Source organism: Nanorana parkeri, unplaced genomic scaffold (assembly GCF_000935625.1).
Source record: "Nanorana parkeri isolate BGI_ZX_2015 unplaced genomic scaffold, ASM93562v1 scaffold2456, whole genome shotgun sequence".
NCBI lineage: Eukaryota > Metazoa > Chordata > Amphibia > Anura > Dicroglossidae > Nanorana > Nanorana parkeri.
In genome coordinates, this window is record NW_017308724.1 from 70,807 (window position 1) to 87,382 (window position 16,576).

A 16,576-nucleotide genomic window follows, 5' to 3' on the forward strand; every position below is an offset into this window, starting at 1 on the left:
TGACTCCACGAGATGTTGAAAGGTGATGCGAGGAATCTGACACTGCACTGTTGCCCTTCTGTAGTCTTGTACCAGTCTTGCCACTCTCCGTTCTGCCCTAACATTGACTAGTCGCTGAGGCCACAATTCGCACGTTCAGACCCAGATTTTCGGCTGACAGTCCAGTCTTTAAACACTTTAACAACAGCTGCTCTTGAACATTTAACAAATTTTGCTGTTTTGCTGATACTCGCTCCATGGCTCCGAGCGCCAACAATCATCCCACGTTCAAAGGCTATTAAATTGCGTTGTTTACCCAAATCTTCAGAAAAAAAATCACTTCTACTGTCGTGGTAAACAACCTGCTTCCCTATTTATAATGGTCTGGCCCTCTAGCAACTTCAGCACCAAATTATAGCTAATTTGCCTACAAACGTCAGGTGGTCATAATAATCTGGCAACTCAGTGTATATAGATAGCAAGGTTAAGGTTCAGGCAGGGGTGTCCCTAGCCTTTTTGCCGCCTGAGGGGGGAGTGTGGTGTAGGTGACACCACCCTCTGCAGTTTCTTAGCAACCTGGGATGCTCTGGCCGGCATCCCGCTCAGCTCCCAGAACGTCCCAGGTTGCTAAGAGCTGGACAGAGAGATGTGTATAGCTGCCTTATTATACAGTAGGGATGACCATAGGGGCAATGGTTTTATACAGGGATATAAACCCATGATAAACTAGATGGATATCCACAAGATAATCCATTAGTTTAAGGATGAAGTTTGAGTTACACGCAAGAGGCTATAAAGGTGCATAAATTAACAGGATCCAGTTCACTATCAATATATTCCTGTGGATTATCACTATTAGAACCTACAGCTGCTTATGTTTATATTGTGGTCCCTATGTCCAGGAAAAAGTTACATGACACAATTATAAATGGACTTTAATAGAGACCTGGAGTGCTATAAAGTTACAGATATAGGATATAAAAAAGTGTCACTTTTAAATCTAAACATAAATTACCATGGTAGGAGGAATTTTACCTGTTTATATGTGTTACTATATGTGTGCAATAATAACTAAAGATTTTGTAAATTGTGTGTATAATTAGGATATATTTCTATCCTTCCTCAACTGGATTATCTCAGTGTGGAGGGAATTTACTATTTTTGAGGTCTCCCAAATTATAGTTACATCCAGTTGGGGATTCATTGATATAGTACCAATACCTTAATATTTCCCTCACGCTTCTATAGATTTTGTTTTTATGTTGCCTTAACATACACACTAGTTCATCTGTTTGTGGCCATGTTGGTACCATGCTGCCACTACAGGAGGATTTGAATACTAACAACAATAACAGGAAAATGTGGATACTGATGTCTCACAGCAGAAGCCCTGTAATATGGTGAAACCAGTCGCATCATCAGGGGGGTGTGGGGGATGCAGCCGGATGACACCATTAGATGGGGTGACACCAAATGACTGAAAATTGTGGCGTCAACTCCTCTGAAAAGTCGGGCACTCGGTCATGGACCGAGAATACGACAGTTGCACGAGAGAAGAGGGGACCTGACGGCATAACTTTTCCCAAGATGGCCACCTGGCAGGTAAGCGTGAATTACATCATTACCCATGCATGATGACGTCTCAGCAGGGTGTCACCCGGTGGGCGCTCCGGGTGACACCATGCCTGGGGACGCCCCTGGGTGAAACACGTAAACCCATGGATCCTGACGAAGATTTGCTTTAATCGTCAATTCGCTGATTGCTTCTGCAGTGAATGAAGGCGGAAGTGACATGCTTTTTGTCACTTCCAGTTAAAAGCCATCCTTCCCTGGATACTGTAGCTTTATTAGCTTCAATAGTGTGCAGAGGTGACATCAAGGGTCTAATAGACTCCTAATGTCTTTCTAAAGAATACCTGTCACTTCGACTGTGCAGTCCCCTATGTGTTAGCAAAATATTTAAGTAAAAAAAAGGTTTAAAAAATGAAAGTTAATTAAAAACAACTTATGCATAAATATACAAAAACAATACGGTGCCTAGTGATAGCCCCAACATAACATGCGACCTCCCCTATAGTTAAATTCATCATATAGTTCAAATTGATCAGCCTCTATGTGTCAGACAAGTTCATTAACTAATGTTCACCAAAATGGCATGAGTCCTCTCCAGTGGCGTAACAACCGGGGGTGCAGCAGGGGCGCGGGCCCCGGGCGAAAAGTGAAGGGGGCGCGCCGGCCGAAAATGGCACTTTCGGCTAAATGCCGAAAGTGACATTTTCCTGCCGTTTTGTCGGCGCGGCCGTGATTCCTTTCATCCCCGCTGGGACACAGAGCAGTGCCCAACGGGGATGAAAGGAATCAGAGAGAAAATGACAGCCGGCCGAGCGCTGCGGGACGAGCGCTGTGAGCGGCCGGTGTCTTTCCTCCCACACCGCTCGGCCGCCTATCACAGTGCAGCAGAGCGGTGTGGGGGCGGAGACAGCCAGCGCTGTCACAGGAGGCTGGGCTCTCCTCTTGCAGCCTCCTAAAAAGTAAAGTAAAAAATAAAAATATTTAATAAAAAATTTAATAAATAAAATTGATTTAAAAAAATGAAAAAGTTTCAAAAAAATAAAATATAAAAATTTGAAAAATTAAAATAAAAACATGTGTGCGTGGGGGGGAGGTGCAGGGTACAGTTCCAGTGGTTGTTTATATAATGGGGGGGAGGGGGCGGAAAAAAAATTCTGCCCCGGGCGCCCAGAACTCTGGTTACGCCACTGGTCCTCTCATCTCCCTCTCATTTAAGTCTGCATATACATTTCACCAGGCATTTTTGTGCTTTAAAGAAGAACTCTTTAAATTAGCCTTTGCAGTGGGCCTACCCCCGTTCTGCAAGGGTTAAGTGCTCATTTTGCCTAGGGAGCTAACATAACAAGAATATACTCACCCGAACTGTGATCCCGGCTGCCTGCTAGACAGGGCCTTCCACCTCGCTCCCCCTCCACTGGTGGTCTAAGGTCCTGTGAATCATCATGTCCTATACAGGATGCTGAGCGACATACCATCACTGCAGCAGAGGAGGAGAAAGGCTGGAGGGAGCAGCCTGCTATCGTGGGTCGGGTCAGTATAACTTTGTTATTTTAGCTCCCTAGACAAAATGAGCACTTAAAGGAGAACTATGGTGTTAAGGCTTTTCCCCATAGTTCTCCTTAGGGTAACAGGAGGACACAAACTAGCGTCCTTTCGTCACCCTAAGCTCAGTATACTACGAGCTACAGCTCGCGGTATACTGAGACGCCGCAGTATACCGTGAGCTACAGCTCGCGGTATACTGAGAAGCCGCAGCTGAAGTGGATCCCGACAATTATGTCTGGATCCGCCCAGCTGCGTGAGTGACAGCTGGCTCTGCCTATCTAGAGGCAGAGCCAGCTGTACCCGCCCCCTCCCCCGTCCGTTCCGCCAGTCAGCGCTGGCAGATCGGAGCGGGGAGAGGGGAATCCAGCCCCTCCCCCTGTCACGGCAGAGAGCCGTGACAGGATCGAGAGGTGAGCGAACGCCGGTATGTGTTCGCTCACCTCCCGATCTACTGAGCCGACCTGTGACAGTCTCATTGTCACAGGTCGGCTAGAACTATGAGGTGAGTGAAAAGCACTCACCTCATAGTTCTCCTTTAACCTTGCTGTGCAGGAGTAGCCCCACTGTAAGGGTTAAGATTTTATTTGACGGGAGTGCCTATTTAAACATGTCACCATGATGGTATTATGCAACAAAATAAAGCCAGACTGGCTACCAGGTAATTATAGTAGCCAGTATACAGGTCAGGCAATTTGCAGTAAAGGTTTTTTTTTTTTTTTTTACAATGTAGGTAGTGAAAAAAGATGTTGGGATAACTTGTCTGCACGAACTTACATTCTAATGTGTCCATTCAGGGCCGGACTGGGACCAAAAATAGTCCCTGGCATTTTAGACTGAGCAGCCCAATCATGTGGCCACTGACAGGCCCCACCCCTCACAACAGGGGGCGGAGCCAAACACAGAAGCGCAATCGAGGGGCAGGGCCGGCCACTAGTAAGTACCGGAGGGCTACAGCTGTCACACAAACCTTCCTACAACCAATACACAAACCTTGCAACAATATAGGAAGCTTGCTATAGAGAATATTTGTAAAATATAAGTCACAGCAACTGGACTTGTTGTACAGGTATTCCTCACTTAACGACCGAGTTCCGTTCCTACGACCAGGTCGTTAAACGGATTGGTCGTTAAGTGAGGAACTCTATACAGTACTATACTGCATTAGTACAGTACTGTATAGCGTTGCCGATGTACAGTACCGAACAGTGTACTGTACATCCGGCAATGGAAATACTTACCGAGACCTGCAGTGAAGATCGGGGGATGTCACTTCCGCCGGCGACCCGTCGCACTGACGCTGACGCGGAAGGTCGGAGGTCGATCGGCGGTCCGTCGTAAGTGCGAGTGGTCGCAAAACAGGTCGGTAAGTGAGGAACATCTGTATTTTTCTTGAAGACGTTTCACTTGTCATCCAACCAGCTTTCTCAATTCAGAAATTTCTGAATTGAGAAAGCTGGTTGGATGGCCAGTGAAACATCTTCAAGAGAAATACAGAAAGTCCAATCGCCTTGACTTATTTTTTACAGCTATACCATAACCTGGATGAATGAGAACCTTCACAGACATATTGCTATAGAGAATCGGATCTCACTGGCCCCCCAACCCCCCTGGCATTCTCTGCACTAAAGTAGCTTACACTCTAATGTCCCCTGCACAGTCACACACTATTATTATACATTTATAAAGCTCTGACATATACCGCAGTGCTGTACAGATAACACTGAGCCAGTCACATCAGTCTCTGTACAGAGGAGCTTACACTCTAATGTCCCCCCCCCCACAGTAATATACTATTATTATACATTTATATAGCTCTGACATATACCACAGTGCTATACAGAGAAGTCACATCAGCCTCTGTACAGAGGAGCTTAAACTCTAATGCAGAATACCATCAGCTATAGAGGACTAAAAATCCGAGCCATACATTTTACAGCAATGCAGAATAATAGTATATGAATTTGGTACATACTCTGTGCTGCCACTCTGCTCCGGGGTACCAGCCTGAAATCTTGGCCAGAGGTTCTCAGGAGGGGAAGATAGGCAGCCGGCGGAAGCCCTGTAAGAAGGCGCCGCGTTGTTCCCAGAAGGCTGCTGCGCAGGACCTAACACAACTGAATCAATTTGAAAAATTAAATTTCCAGAGTTCCAGAGCTCACTTGTAACGCAGAGGTCAGTGGTGTAATGCAGAGTACAGATGTCAGCTGTGTGATGCAGAGTACAGCAGTGTGACGCAGAGGGCAGAGGTGTGACTTATAGTGCAGAGGTCAGTGGTTTGCTGCAGAGTGCAGCATTGTGATGCACTGTGCAGAGTTCAGCGGGGTGACGCAGAGTGCAGAGGTCACCGGTGTGACACAAAAGTCAGCAGTTGATGCAGAGTGCAGAGCTCAGTGGTGTGATTAAAGGCCGTGACACACTGCACGCGAAGCCGTCAGAGCGAAGCAAAGCTATCCGGCACGGAGCTTTGCGTGCAGTGTGTGAGCTGAGTGCAGTCAGATGATTGACAGCACCTTCAGCCAATCGGCTTGTCCGTAACAACCTGCCAGCTGTCAGCGGTGTGATTTACAGTGAAGAGGTCAGAGGTGTGATGCAGAGTGCAGAGGTCAACGGTGTGACCTACAGTTCAGAGTTCAGTGGTGTGATCTACAATGCAGAGGTCAGCGGTGTGATCTACAATGCAGAGGTCAGGGCGTGATGCAGAATGCAGAGGTCAGCGGTGTGACTTACAGTGCAGAGGCCAGCGGTGAGGGGAGTTTCTGGTCTCAGAGCCCCTTACTGAAGTCAGGTCATTGGAGATCTCAAAAGTTGGAACTTTCGATAAAACTTCGATAGAGCTTTTCTCCGCCTGATGAGCTGCAGAGAGGATCGTGGCAGTGCAGTGTCTGTGCTGATGTCCCCGCCAGTGGTGTAAAGCCCTCCTTGAGACCCAGGAAAGCACCACAGATCCTGCAGAGCCCCCTGAGACCCTACACGATCTCAGGGGGGCTCTGCAGGATCTGTGGTGGGCTTTGCAGGCTGCAGAGCCCCCTATGGATCCTGCAGAGCCCACCAAAGAGTATTGCACGACACACCTGAGACTCTTTGGTGGGCTGTGCAGAATCTATGTTGGGCTCTGCCAGCACAGTCCTCTTATCTTGCACGGCCTGACCTCTTTGGAACATGGCATCCTTGTCCTCGGCACCCGACTGGATGGCCTCTTCATCCTCGACGCCAGACACGGCCTCCTTGTCATCTTCGCCACCCGACTGGAGCTAGCACGACGCCTCCTCTGTCGGTGTCTCTGCTCCCTGCCTCCTCTGTCTTCGCCCTCCGCCTCTGGGGCCACTCAACAAATGTTTTTCTCTCTTGGGGGCCGCTTGCCACATTTCAAATAAAATGTAACTATATCCAGTTTAAGTACTACAGACACTAATACACACTCACAATAATACTATTCACATCTGTAGGTTTAGGTGCGATTAGGGATTCCTGCATCAGAAACTTGCGTTTTACTGCAGCAGAAATCCCTAATCTGGTGTTTACAAGCGGCCGCTGTCACCTATTCAAGTTAATGATCAGGTGACAGCAGCTCCATGTAAACGCCTGCACACCGTAACACCACATGTAATGATATGTGATATGATTACATGCGGTTAAAAAATACTCTCCCTGGATGCACAATCGGTGCGTCCAGGGAGAGTGATTGATTCCAAACCGAATGTAAACATATCACGTATCTTTACATGCGGTGTGCAGGCATTTACATTAGGCATGCACCGATACCAGTATTTTGGTACCGAGTACCGATAATTTTTTTACTGTACTCGCCGATACCAATTACCGAGTAACGGAAGTCCCATTCAGGAAGCCAGGTGGTGTGTAATGACTCGCCACCTGGCTTCCTGATTAGCCTGGAAGCCGGGCAACGTGTAAAGAAAGTCTGTCCCCTCTTGTCCAGCCTGTCACCCCCGGGGCCTCTCCAGCCAGAACGCGGCTTTCCTTCGGTACCCATCATGAGATGACGAGGAAGCATGAAGCCAGCTTCCCGGCCAATCAGAATTCCGGGCGCTGCGTCATTACTCGATGCCCGGCTTCCTGATTGGCCATCTTCCCGATCAGGAAGCCAGGCAACGCGTCACGAGACAGTATGGAGCGGCTTCCCGGCCAATCAGGAAACCGGGCAGCGTGTAATGACGCACTGCCCGGCTTCCTGATACCGGAAGTACTCGTGCTATGCATCGGAGCATTTGGGCGAGTACAAGTACTCACCCAAATACTCGGTATCGGCACCGATATCGATACTAGTATTGGCACATCCCTAAACAAAAGTATTCACAATGGCCACCAATGTAACGAAAGTGTTCACAATGACCGCCAGTGTAACTAAAGTATTCACAATGACCGACAATGTAACGAAACTGTTCACAATGACCACCAATGTAACAAAAGTATTCGCACTGACCGCCAATGTAACGAAAGTGTTCACAAGGACCGCCAATGTAACGAAAGTATTTGCACTGACCGCCAATGTAACGAAAGTATTCACAATGACCGCCAATGTGACAAAGGTATACACCATACACATGCTTAAACTTACCTTGTTCTTGCAGTCATAAGGCAGTTTTTTCTTCTCTAGCAGCAGGGGGGGCAGGCCGGCGGCATTTATTTGCATATGAATTAGCCGCGATATTTACATATGAATGGGTCATTCATTGATATGCAAATTACCGTGTCCCATTCATATTCTAATATCTCGGCCCGGATAGTGCTTCCTGCAGCAAGCTCCGGGGAGACCACAGAGCAGAGAAAGCAGTAGAGATGGGAAGTTCGGAAGTTCATTTGAATCAGTTCATTCAAAAGAACCGATTCATGAATCGAATCTTCGATTCCCTTGCTGAGTTGGCTGACAAGCAAGTGAACCGAAGCTCAGGAGCTGTCTGAACCTTCATAGAGGACTCTGATTCAGAGAAGGGTGTCAGGCAGCTCCTGGGGAACATTGATCCTAACGTTATTAATACATTTAAGAGAAAAAATATGTTAAGTGAAAAATAATAAAATAAATACAAACTTAACCAAAAACTGTTTATTTAAAAAACATATATTTTTATTTTTTTTGTAAATGTGCAATTATCTGCCCCACTGTAGAGGTCATGGTTGTCAGAACTAAACAAATCCAAGTATTCAGGGGTGATCTGCTCATTGATTCCGTGTATTGTTCTACTGGTGGGGACTCTTTGGGGGTGATTTACTAACCTAAACACACGCACGCACTAGCTGCGTGTGATTTTTACACAGCAAAACGTATTTATCAACCAAAAAGTCTCTAAAAGCATATTTCCACTAATGCCATATATGGAAAAATCATGCACATGATGCATATATAATGCTGCTTCACAGTTTAGACAAAAATGGTTAGCTCATGCATTTACATTCCTGCATTCATCAACGCAAGCAACACAATGTAGAGCTAATTTACACAACATCACCTTGCAATTCATGCAGGGCTTTGCACAACACACCTGCTGGGTGTGTACACACTACAAAGGTGTCTAGATTCCACCAATAGATCATGCTGGGAGGGAACACACTACAGAGGTGTATACTTGTTTGTGGCATGTTTATAAGGTTATTAAATCAACCCCTTTAACTCAAAGAATCGAAAAGAGTTTACTGAGTTAAAGAATCAAATTAGTCTACTAACTAAGTAAACTCATTCGATTATTTTAACTAGTAGATTCTTTAGATTCTTAGACTCAGCCAACTCATATGATTAGACTCTGTGTACTGTGACTCGGATGTGATTGGTTGCAGGTGTGGGCTGGGAGGGGAGGGGCTGGCAGAAGCCTGGCTTTCACTCTAGGGGCATATTACAAGCTAGCTAGCTAGAGTCTCTGCTATACGTCACACTGAGCTGCTGCAAAGGGATCAGCTCACTCAGCTCAGTGAATAGAATCGATTCAAAAGAACGATTCGTTCATGAACTGGACATCTCTAGAAAGCAGGGTGAGGAGGTGTTTTTTAGTCCTCCCCCACCAGCGCCCTCTAGCGGCCGCTTGTGCGGTAACGTCGGCTCGGCTCAGAGCCGGCCATCAGGCATAGCGGACCGGCCCGGACACAATTTAAATCGATTGTGTTCAGTCCGGCCTGGCCCACCAGGCAAGTGCCCGGTTTGCCCTATGGCCAGTCCGGCCCTTTGTCCATTCATGGACTGTTGTACTGTCAAACATCTTAATAAATCTGTGTTTGGTTAGATGTGATTTTTCTTCTTACTTGTATTTTCCCTTCCTCCTCTGAATTTACCAACTCTGTTTCCTCTCTGTTCAGAATCACCATGCTGCAGTCTTCTGCTTTCTTCTTGTGTTTCCTTTTTTTCTCCTATGCTGGTAAGTAGCATCCCCACTACCAATACTGTTTGTTTTGTTTCATTGGATTTCATATTTTTCACCACTTTAAAAAAAAACTACCACTTCATTCTTCATTTTCTCAGTATAACTTGATTTATATTATTTTGCCATCATTCCATTTATGTTCACCCGATCCTCCTGTACTACAAGGTTTATTTGTTCATCAAATTCTTCTTTAAAAGAAATAATTAAATTATAATTAATAATATTAAAATAGATAAAACACAAAAAGCAGACACATGCTCATGAAGGGAACAAGTGTAAACATTATTATGCAATTATATGAAGAACACAAATGCCATTTAGCAACCACAACAAGCTGAAATGGCTGTGCTAATAAAATGTCACCAAAGTAACTGAATTTCATAATTTCACAATACTCTGGTTTATGCAAATGGAGTTTCTCGTTAAATAACAATCCTTCTTGACAGTATCAGGCACTACATTAAAATGAAGATAGATCCATACCAGGTGGACGGTGGTTTGATACAGGTGGAATAAAGGATAAAACAAGGATAAAACACCCAAAAAGGCATATTTACAAAAGGTTATATTTAACACTTTAACCAAATAGTTTACTTGCAGTATTTACAATGTAACTGTGATGCATGCAGGTTTGCGTACAGGCTACAGTTTGCATGTACTGAATTTGCTAACAACTGTGGTTTGCTATGGAGTGTTGAAAAGTATGAAGTAGAGGTGCACCGAAATGACATTTTGAAACCGAAACTAAAAAAAATGTCAGCTTGAAACCGAAAAAAATAAAATTCTAACCTTTTAAAAATATTTTACTTTTTATTTAATTTTTTTTCAAAACATTTACATTTTTTAGATTTAATTTTTGTTTATTTGTTTTCATTATATATATATATATAGATATATATATCTATATCTATAGATATAGATATATATATCTATATATCTATATCTATCTATATCTATATCTATAGATATATATATTTAACTTTACTGCTGGGGGCTTCAGTAAAATATCAGGTGTCCCTGATATTTCCTTTTAAAACAGAAAAAGAGATCGAGAACAAAGTGTCCTCTATAGTGCTCCTGTCAATTCATAACTTGTGTATATAATATGAGTTACTATGTACACAATTGTGAATGAATAGGAAGTGATGTAGATCACTTCCTATTCATTAATAACTGGTATATAGTAACTCATTCTATGTCTGGATCAGGACTTTTGAGAAAACAAAAAACAACAGGTAGAATTTGTATTTTGTAAACCCTTTCTTGCTTTGACCAAAAGCTTGTCCTAGAAAATGAACTGTTAGTGTAAATAAAATATCACATGCAATACTCAGCTTTTCTTGTATGCAACAGGAAAGTCATGGTTAATGATAATCTGTCACTTTGCATTGAATAGAAAAAACTGACAACACCTTACTAGTCCATTCCTTGACCTAGCATGTTCACCTTCTTGTTCTTCGCTAACATATTGTTGCTCTGTTGGAGTTATCACAGATATCTGGTGCAACAAAGTATAGGGGAGCATTCCAGCATTCAGTGGTGCCTGAGTGGCCAATCACTAGACCTGGACACTTTTATGTGAGGAAGGGGGCGGTAACATCATTAACCCACTATAATCCCTGAAACCATCCGACATGGGGATTGCATAGGGTTTGACGGAATGGAGAACAGAGCACTAGGGTACCCAGAATGGTTAGTATAAGTAGGTCTAGGTGTTAGCAAGAGTTTCTTTAAAGTGCACCAGTGCCTAGACCATGGACATTAAACTATTTACATATTCTCAACAAGCAGCGCTTTTAAACAAGCCATCCCTGCCCCCTGTAGCTGCGTTTAAAGTGAAGTGATTTATTACAAAGATCACAACAAAGACTCTAAAGTCAGGTTTCCGTTAGTTTCTAACTGATTAAAAAGACCTGCTGGCTAGCCTGTCAAGGTCTGTCCTCACAGGAAAAAAAAAAACCTGTGCCTGCGCTGTAAACTTTGAAAATAATATATCCACAATACCTATAAAATCAGAAATGAATGAGGGTTTGTTGTAAAGTGCTTTTACTGCTTGTTCAGAATATTGAAATACTTTAGTGTGCTTGATGTGGGCACAGGTTCACTTTTTCAAATCTGCTGCCAGTGATTTGCCTAATTCTCCCCGCGTTCCATATTGCAGTGAGAAAATCTGAGTGATTTTCCTGCCATGTGCTTTTGAGGTCTTTGGAAGGGTTAAGTCATTATTAAAACAATTGTAGTCTGAATAGTCAAAAGGAATATTATTCCAACAGCCTTCTATATGTTATAAGACTATGAGTATTCGCGCTTGTGGATACCACCCCTTCTTAACCCAATACCTGACAGCTGCAGTGAGAAACCAACAGATCTAAGCTGTGTGAAGTTGGCACCCCATGTTTGTAAAACCTGAATAAAAATATACCATTCGTTTGTGCTGGTTTGTGCCGCAAAAACCAGCGTTTGTGCCGGTTCGGTTTCTGAGATATTAAACATTCAATTTAATGCAAGCCACGCCCTCTTTGCACCCCATGTTGCTGAATTTTAAAAACAAAGACGCCATTCGTTTGTGCCGCGTTTGTGCTGGTTTGTGCCGCAAAAATAAACGTTTGTGCCGCTTTGGTTTCAGAGATATTGTGAGTTATGGTTGCTGTAACACCGCCCACTTTGCACCCCATGTTGCTGAATTTAAAAAACAAACACGCCATTCGTTTGTGCCGTGTTTGTGCTGGCTTGTGCCGCAAAAATAAACGTTTGTGCCGCTTTGGTTTCTGAGATATGGTGCGTTATAGTTGCTAAAACCCCGCCCACTTTGCACCCCATGTTGCTGAATTTTAAAAACAAACACACCATTCGTTTGTGCCGCGTTTGTGCTGGTTTGTGCCGCAAAAATAAACGTTTGTGCCGCTTTGTTTTCGGAGATATTGTGTGTTATATGTTTGCAAAACACACTGACTTTACACCTCGTTATTAAGTCATAGATACAACTAGATTTATTTGTTCCCGGTTTGCGTTGATTTGGTGGATATTGTACATGATGTTTTACTTAATATGTGTATTTTTGCTACCCCCCACAGGGATCCCCCCCCTTCCGGATCCTCTCCCTGCAGGGATGCGTTCCCCCCCTCCGATCCTCTAGCGCTGACTGGAGGATTAGACAGGGGAGGGGCCGGGCACAGCTGGCTCTAGCTCTAGTGAGGCAGAGCCAGCTGTCAATCAGGTGGCAGGGTGGATCTCAACAGTATTGTTGAGATCTATCCCGGCTGCAGCGTGGCTCTGCGTTGTCAGCATATAGTGGGCAGTAGCTCGCCATATGCTGAGTATATGTCCTCTTGTGACCAAAAAGAGAACTAAGGCCAAAAAAGTTGGGCCATAGTCAGGGGCGTAACTAGAAATCCCAGGGCCCCATAGCAAAATGTTGTAAGGGCCCCCCCCAACGAAACCCCTGCCCCCATTTTAATAGAAATGCGCTGATCAGCACGTTTTTGAGCGTTTTTAATTGCGTTTCAGTGCTGAAGCGCAACTAAAAACAGCCAAAAATGCTGCGGAAACCATGGTGAAACGCTTCCGCCCTATTGTGAATGGCGCCTGAATGAGGCCTAACACTTTACTTTAATACTGCCACACCAACCAAGCTGAGGAAAGGGGGTTATGAAGGAGCGCTAAACTGTAAATAAGGGATTTATGTTATAAATGGTTTCTGAGCTGTGTTGGTGTTTGTGTTGTGATAAAATGATACAGGCGTATATTTAATTACAACACAAGGTATCACAACGCACGGCAATGCGTCACAAAGCTTTGTCATGCGCTGCCACAGTTAAATTAATGCTTTTTTACAAAAGAAAGAAATCATGCACTGCAATGCGTTCTAACAACGCACTGCAGCGCATTTGCCTGGCGTTCACCACAATATGGTGCACGTGTATGTTAGGTGTGTGTGGGGGAGGGGGGTTTGTGCTTTTTTTTATTATTTACACCTTTTTAATTTATTTTTTAATTCTTATTTATTATTATTTTACTGTTGGTGGGGCTTCGGGGAAATATTAGGGGTCTAAACAGACCCCCGACATTTCCCTTTTAAAATAGAAAAAAACATTGAGGACACAGAGTCCTCAATCTCTTTCTCTGCAGCCTCAGGTCTCAGTGAATGGGAAGCACTCAGTACAGTCTTCCCAATCATTCACAAACTGCAGATAGTAAGATATTTACTAAGATATTTTACTGGGGACACATAGTACTATGTGTCCCCAGTTATTTACAAACACTGACGATCACTCCAGTGTTTGTGCTGCACACGGAGAATCGGTAAATATCAATGATACTTACCGATCCTCCGCTCAACCTCGCACACAGTCGCTGTCATCCTGAAACTGACAGGAGGACAGCGGCTCCGCTCTCCTCCCCGCCTGCTGCTCAATCACGATGATAGAGCGGCAGGCGGGGAGGAGAGCGGAGCCGCTGTCCTCCTGTCAGTTTCAGGACAGCAGCGGCTCCTCCGCCGTCCATTTTTTTTCCGGATACCCGTTGCCTCAGCCCATACAAGCGGAGGAGAGCAGCGGGGATCCTAGCCCCCCAGTTCCGCGGGCCCCATAGCAACCGCATTGGTCGCTATGGTGGTAGTCCCGCCACTTGTCATAGTTCTCTTTTAACAAAAGTTTAAACCAGGTGTTAACCAAGCAAAACAACACTCCAGAATGTGAAAAGAGAATTATGAAAGAGAATGTGTTCTCTTATATAAGTCACTTCTTTTTTAATTGCTGTTTTTGAAAAACATCTATGTTAGTAAATATTTTTTTTCTGGTGTGTATGCACTAAGTCAGCAGTCGCCAACCGGTGGCAGTGGTCCAAGAGAAAATGTTGGTGGTCCCCGGGGCTCCTCTGATGCCGTGCAGGCTGGGCTTTCATTGAATGGGCACGGAGGCTCCGGGGCTGCCTCTCACTGACTCAAACAGCGGCTGTCACAAGGAATGCGCGGCTCTCAGTACAGTGTGGGCTCTGCAGGAGGTGGGGCATCTCGTCAGTACCCGGACTGAGCAGGCTGTGGAACATGGATGAAGTGGGAGAAGCCAGGTAATAGTGGCTCAGTGTGGGGGAAGATAGTGCAGAGGTCAGGGTGTGACACACACTACAGAGGTAAGTGTGTGACACACAGTACAGAAGTCAGGGTGTGACGCACAGTACAGAGGTCAGGGTGTGACGCACAGTACAGAGGTCAGTGGTCAGTATGTAACGCATTGCAGAGGTCACAAAGAAAGTACAGGGACTTACAGTTGCTTTGACCTCTTCTTCTTCTGGTGATGGTGGGGGAGCAGCGAGGCTTCCTACATGTCCAGCCAGCTCCAGGTGCTCTCTCTCCCGTGCAGCAGAAGCCGGCCAACTGCAGTTCGGCAGTCTTCCTCTCCCACCATTGGCAGCTGAGGTGGGCGGAGGAAACTGCTGTGGCCGCCAAGGAGCCCAATCGAAGCGGGCACAGACGATAGCAGTCCAGCTTCTTGTTCTCTTCTCCCCGCCACCGCAGTCTTAAAGTCACAGCAGTCTTAAAGAGTCCCCTCCCAGTCCACAGCTTTCGGACTTATTAATCTGAGTTGCCCCACTCAGTTTGCCCGTTGCTTGAGGTCATATTGAGTGGAGCACTAAGATTAATAAGGTGCTGGATTAGTCTGACCCAGACTAATCCAGGGGCAGACTGGGCCCGGAGGCAGGGTGGCAATTGCCCTCCAAGCCTCTCTGATACCTTTGCAAACGTCCCCCATTGCCGCCGTGAGCATTTAATCTCTCCCCTCTTGGTCGCTCTGCTGCTGCAGCCGAGAGGGGAGAGATGAAGTGCTTGGCGTTTGCAAAGGTATCAGAGAGGCCCGGGGGGAAATTGCCACCCTGCCCCCGGGGCCTAGTCCGCCCCTGGGTCAGACTAATGCAGCACCTTATTAATATGAGTGCCCCACTCAATATGGCCGCAAGCGACGGGCATACTAAGTGGGTCAACTCAGATTAATAACGTCCAAAAGATGTGGACTGGGAGGGGGGGCTCTTTAATAATGCTTTGATCACATTCACACTGCTGAGCGATCCCTCTCTCTTCTCCCGGCCGCTGCAGCTTCAGCTCCACGAAGCGGGCACTCAGAGAGGCGGCTCTGATCGCTCCTGTCAGCGTTCCCTCTCTCTCCTCCCGACCGCTGCAGCTTCAGAGAGGCTGGAAGGAGAGAGAGGGAGCGATAACAGGTGTGATCAGAGCCACCTCTTTGAGTGCCCGCTTCGTGGAGCTGAAGGTGCAGCGGCCGGGAGGAGAGAGAGCGCAGAGAGCTATAACCGGCTCTGGATGGGACACTACTGCCGCGGTGATCGTTCGCTTCAGTTCTCTCTTCTTCTCGTCCGCTCTGTAGCTGCAGCAGCCGAGAAAAAGAGAGAACAGAAGCGAGTGATCGCAGTCACGCTAGTGTCCCATCCTTGGTCCCGCCGGCGGAGCTCCCCCTCACTGACATTCCACTCGCCCCCCCCCCCTTGCAATTTTCACTCGCCAATTGCGAGGGGGCGAGTGGAAATTGTGAGGCCTGTATACACTATATTATGAAAAGTATTGGGACACCGCTCCAAATCATTGGATTCAGGTGTTCCGTTACATTTCCTGGCTACTAAATATTCCGCGGTCACCTGTTACTGTGATTATAACAAAGTAGAAGCAACTGGGAACAACAGCAACTCAGCCACGAAGGAAGGTATGTCATTTTACGTGGTAGGCCACGTAAAATGACAGAGCAGGGTCAGCGCATGCTGAAGCGCACAGTGCGCAGAAGTCGCCAACTGTCTGCAGAGTCAATAGCTACAGACCTCCAAACTTCGTGTGGCATTCAGATTGGCACAACAACAGTGCGGCATCCAAGCCTTACATCACCAAGTGCAATGCAAAGCGTGGGATGCAGTGGTGTAAAGCACGCCGACACTGGACTCTAGAGAAGTGGAGACGTGTTCTCTGAAGACTGGGCCCGGAGGCAGGGTGGTAATTGCCCTCCAAGCCTCTCTGATACCTTTGCAAACGTCCCCCATTGCCGCCGTGAGCATTTAATCTCTCCCCTCTTGGTCGCTCTGCTGCTGCGGCCGAGAGGGGAGAGATGAAGTGC

General features: G+C 45.9%; 1 protein-coding gene across 1 annotated transcript in view; it reads left to right on the forward strand.

Moving 5' to 3' along the window:
* The window catches only part of LOC108801713 (contactin-2-like), a 114,339-nt gene that overhangs the window by 46,393 nt on the left and 51,370 nt on the right, over positions 1-16,576 (forward strand). Inside the window, exon 2 of the mRNA XM_018573616.1 lies at positions 9,400-9,458. Within this exon, the coding sequence (XP_018429118.1) occupies positions 9,407-9,458 (52 nt within the window). The 5' untranslated portion in view covers positions 9,400-9,406. The remainder of the gene's footprint in view (positions 1-9,399; positions 9,459-16,576) is intronic.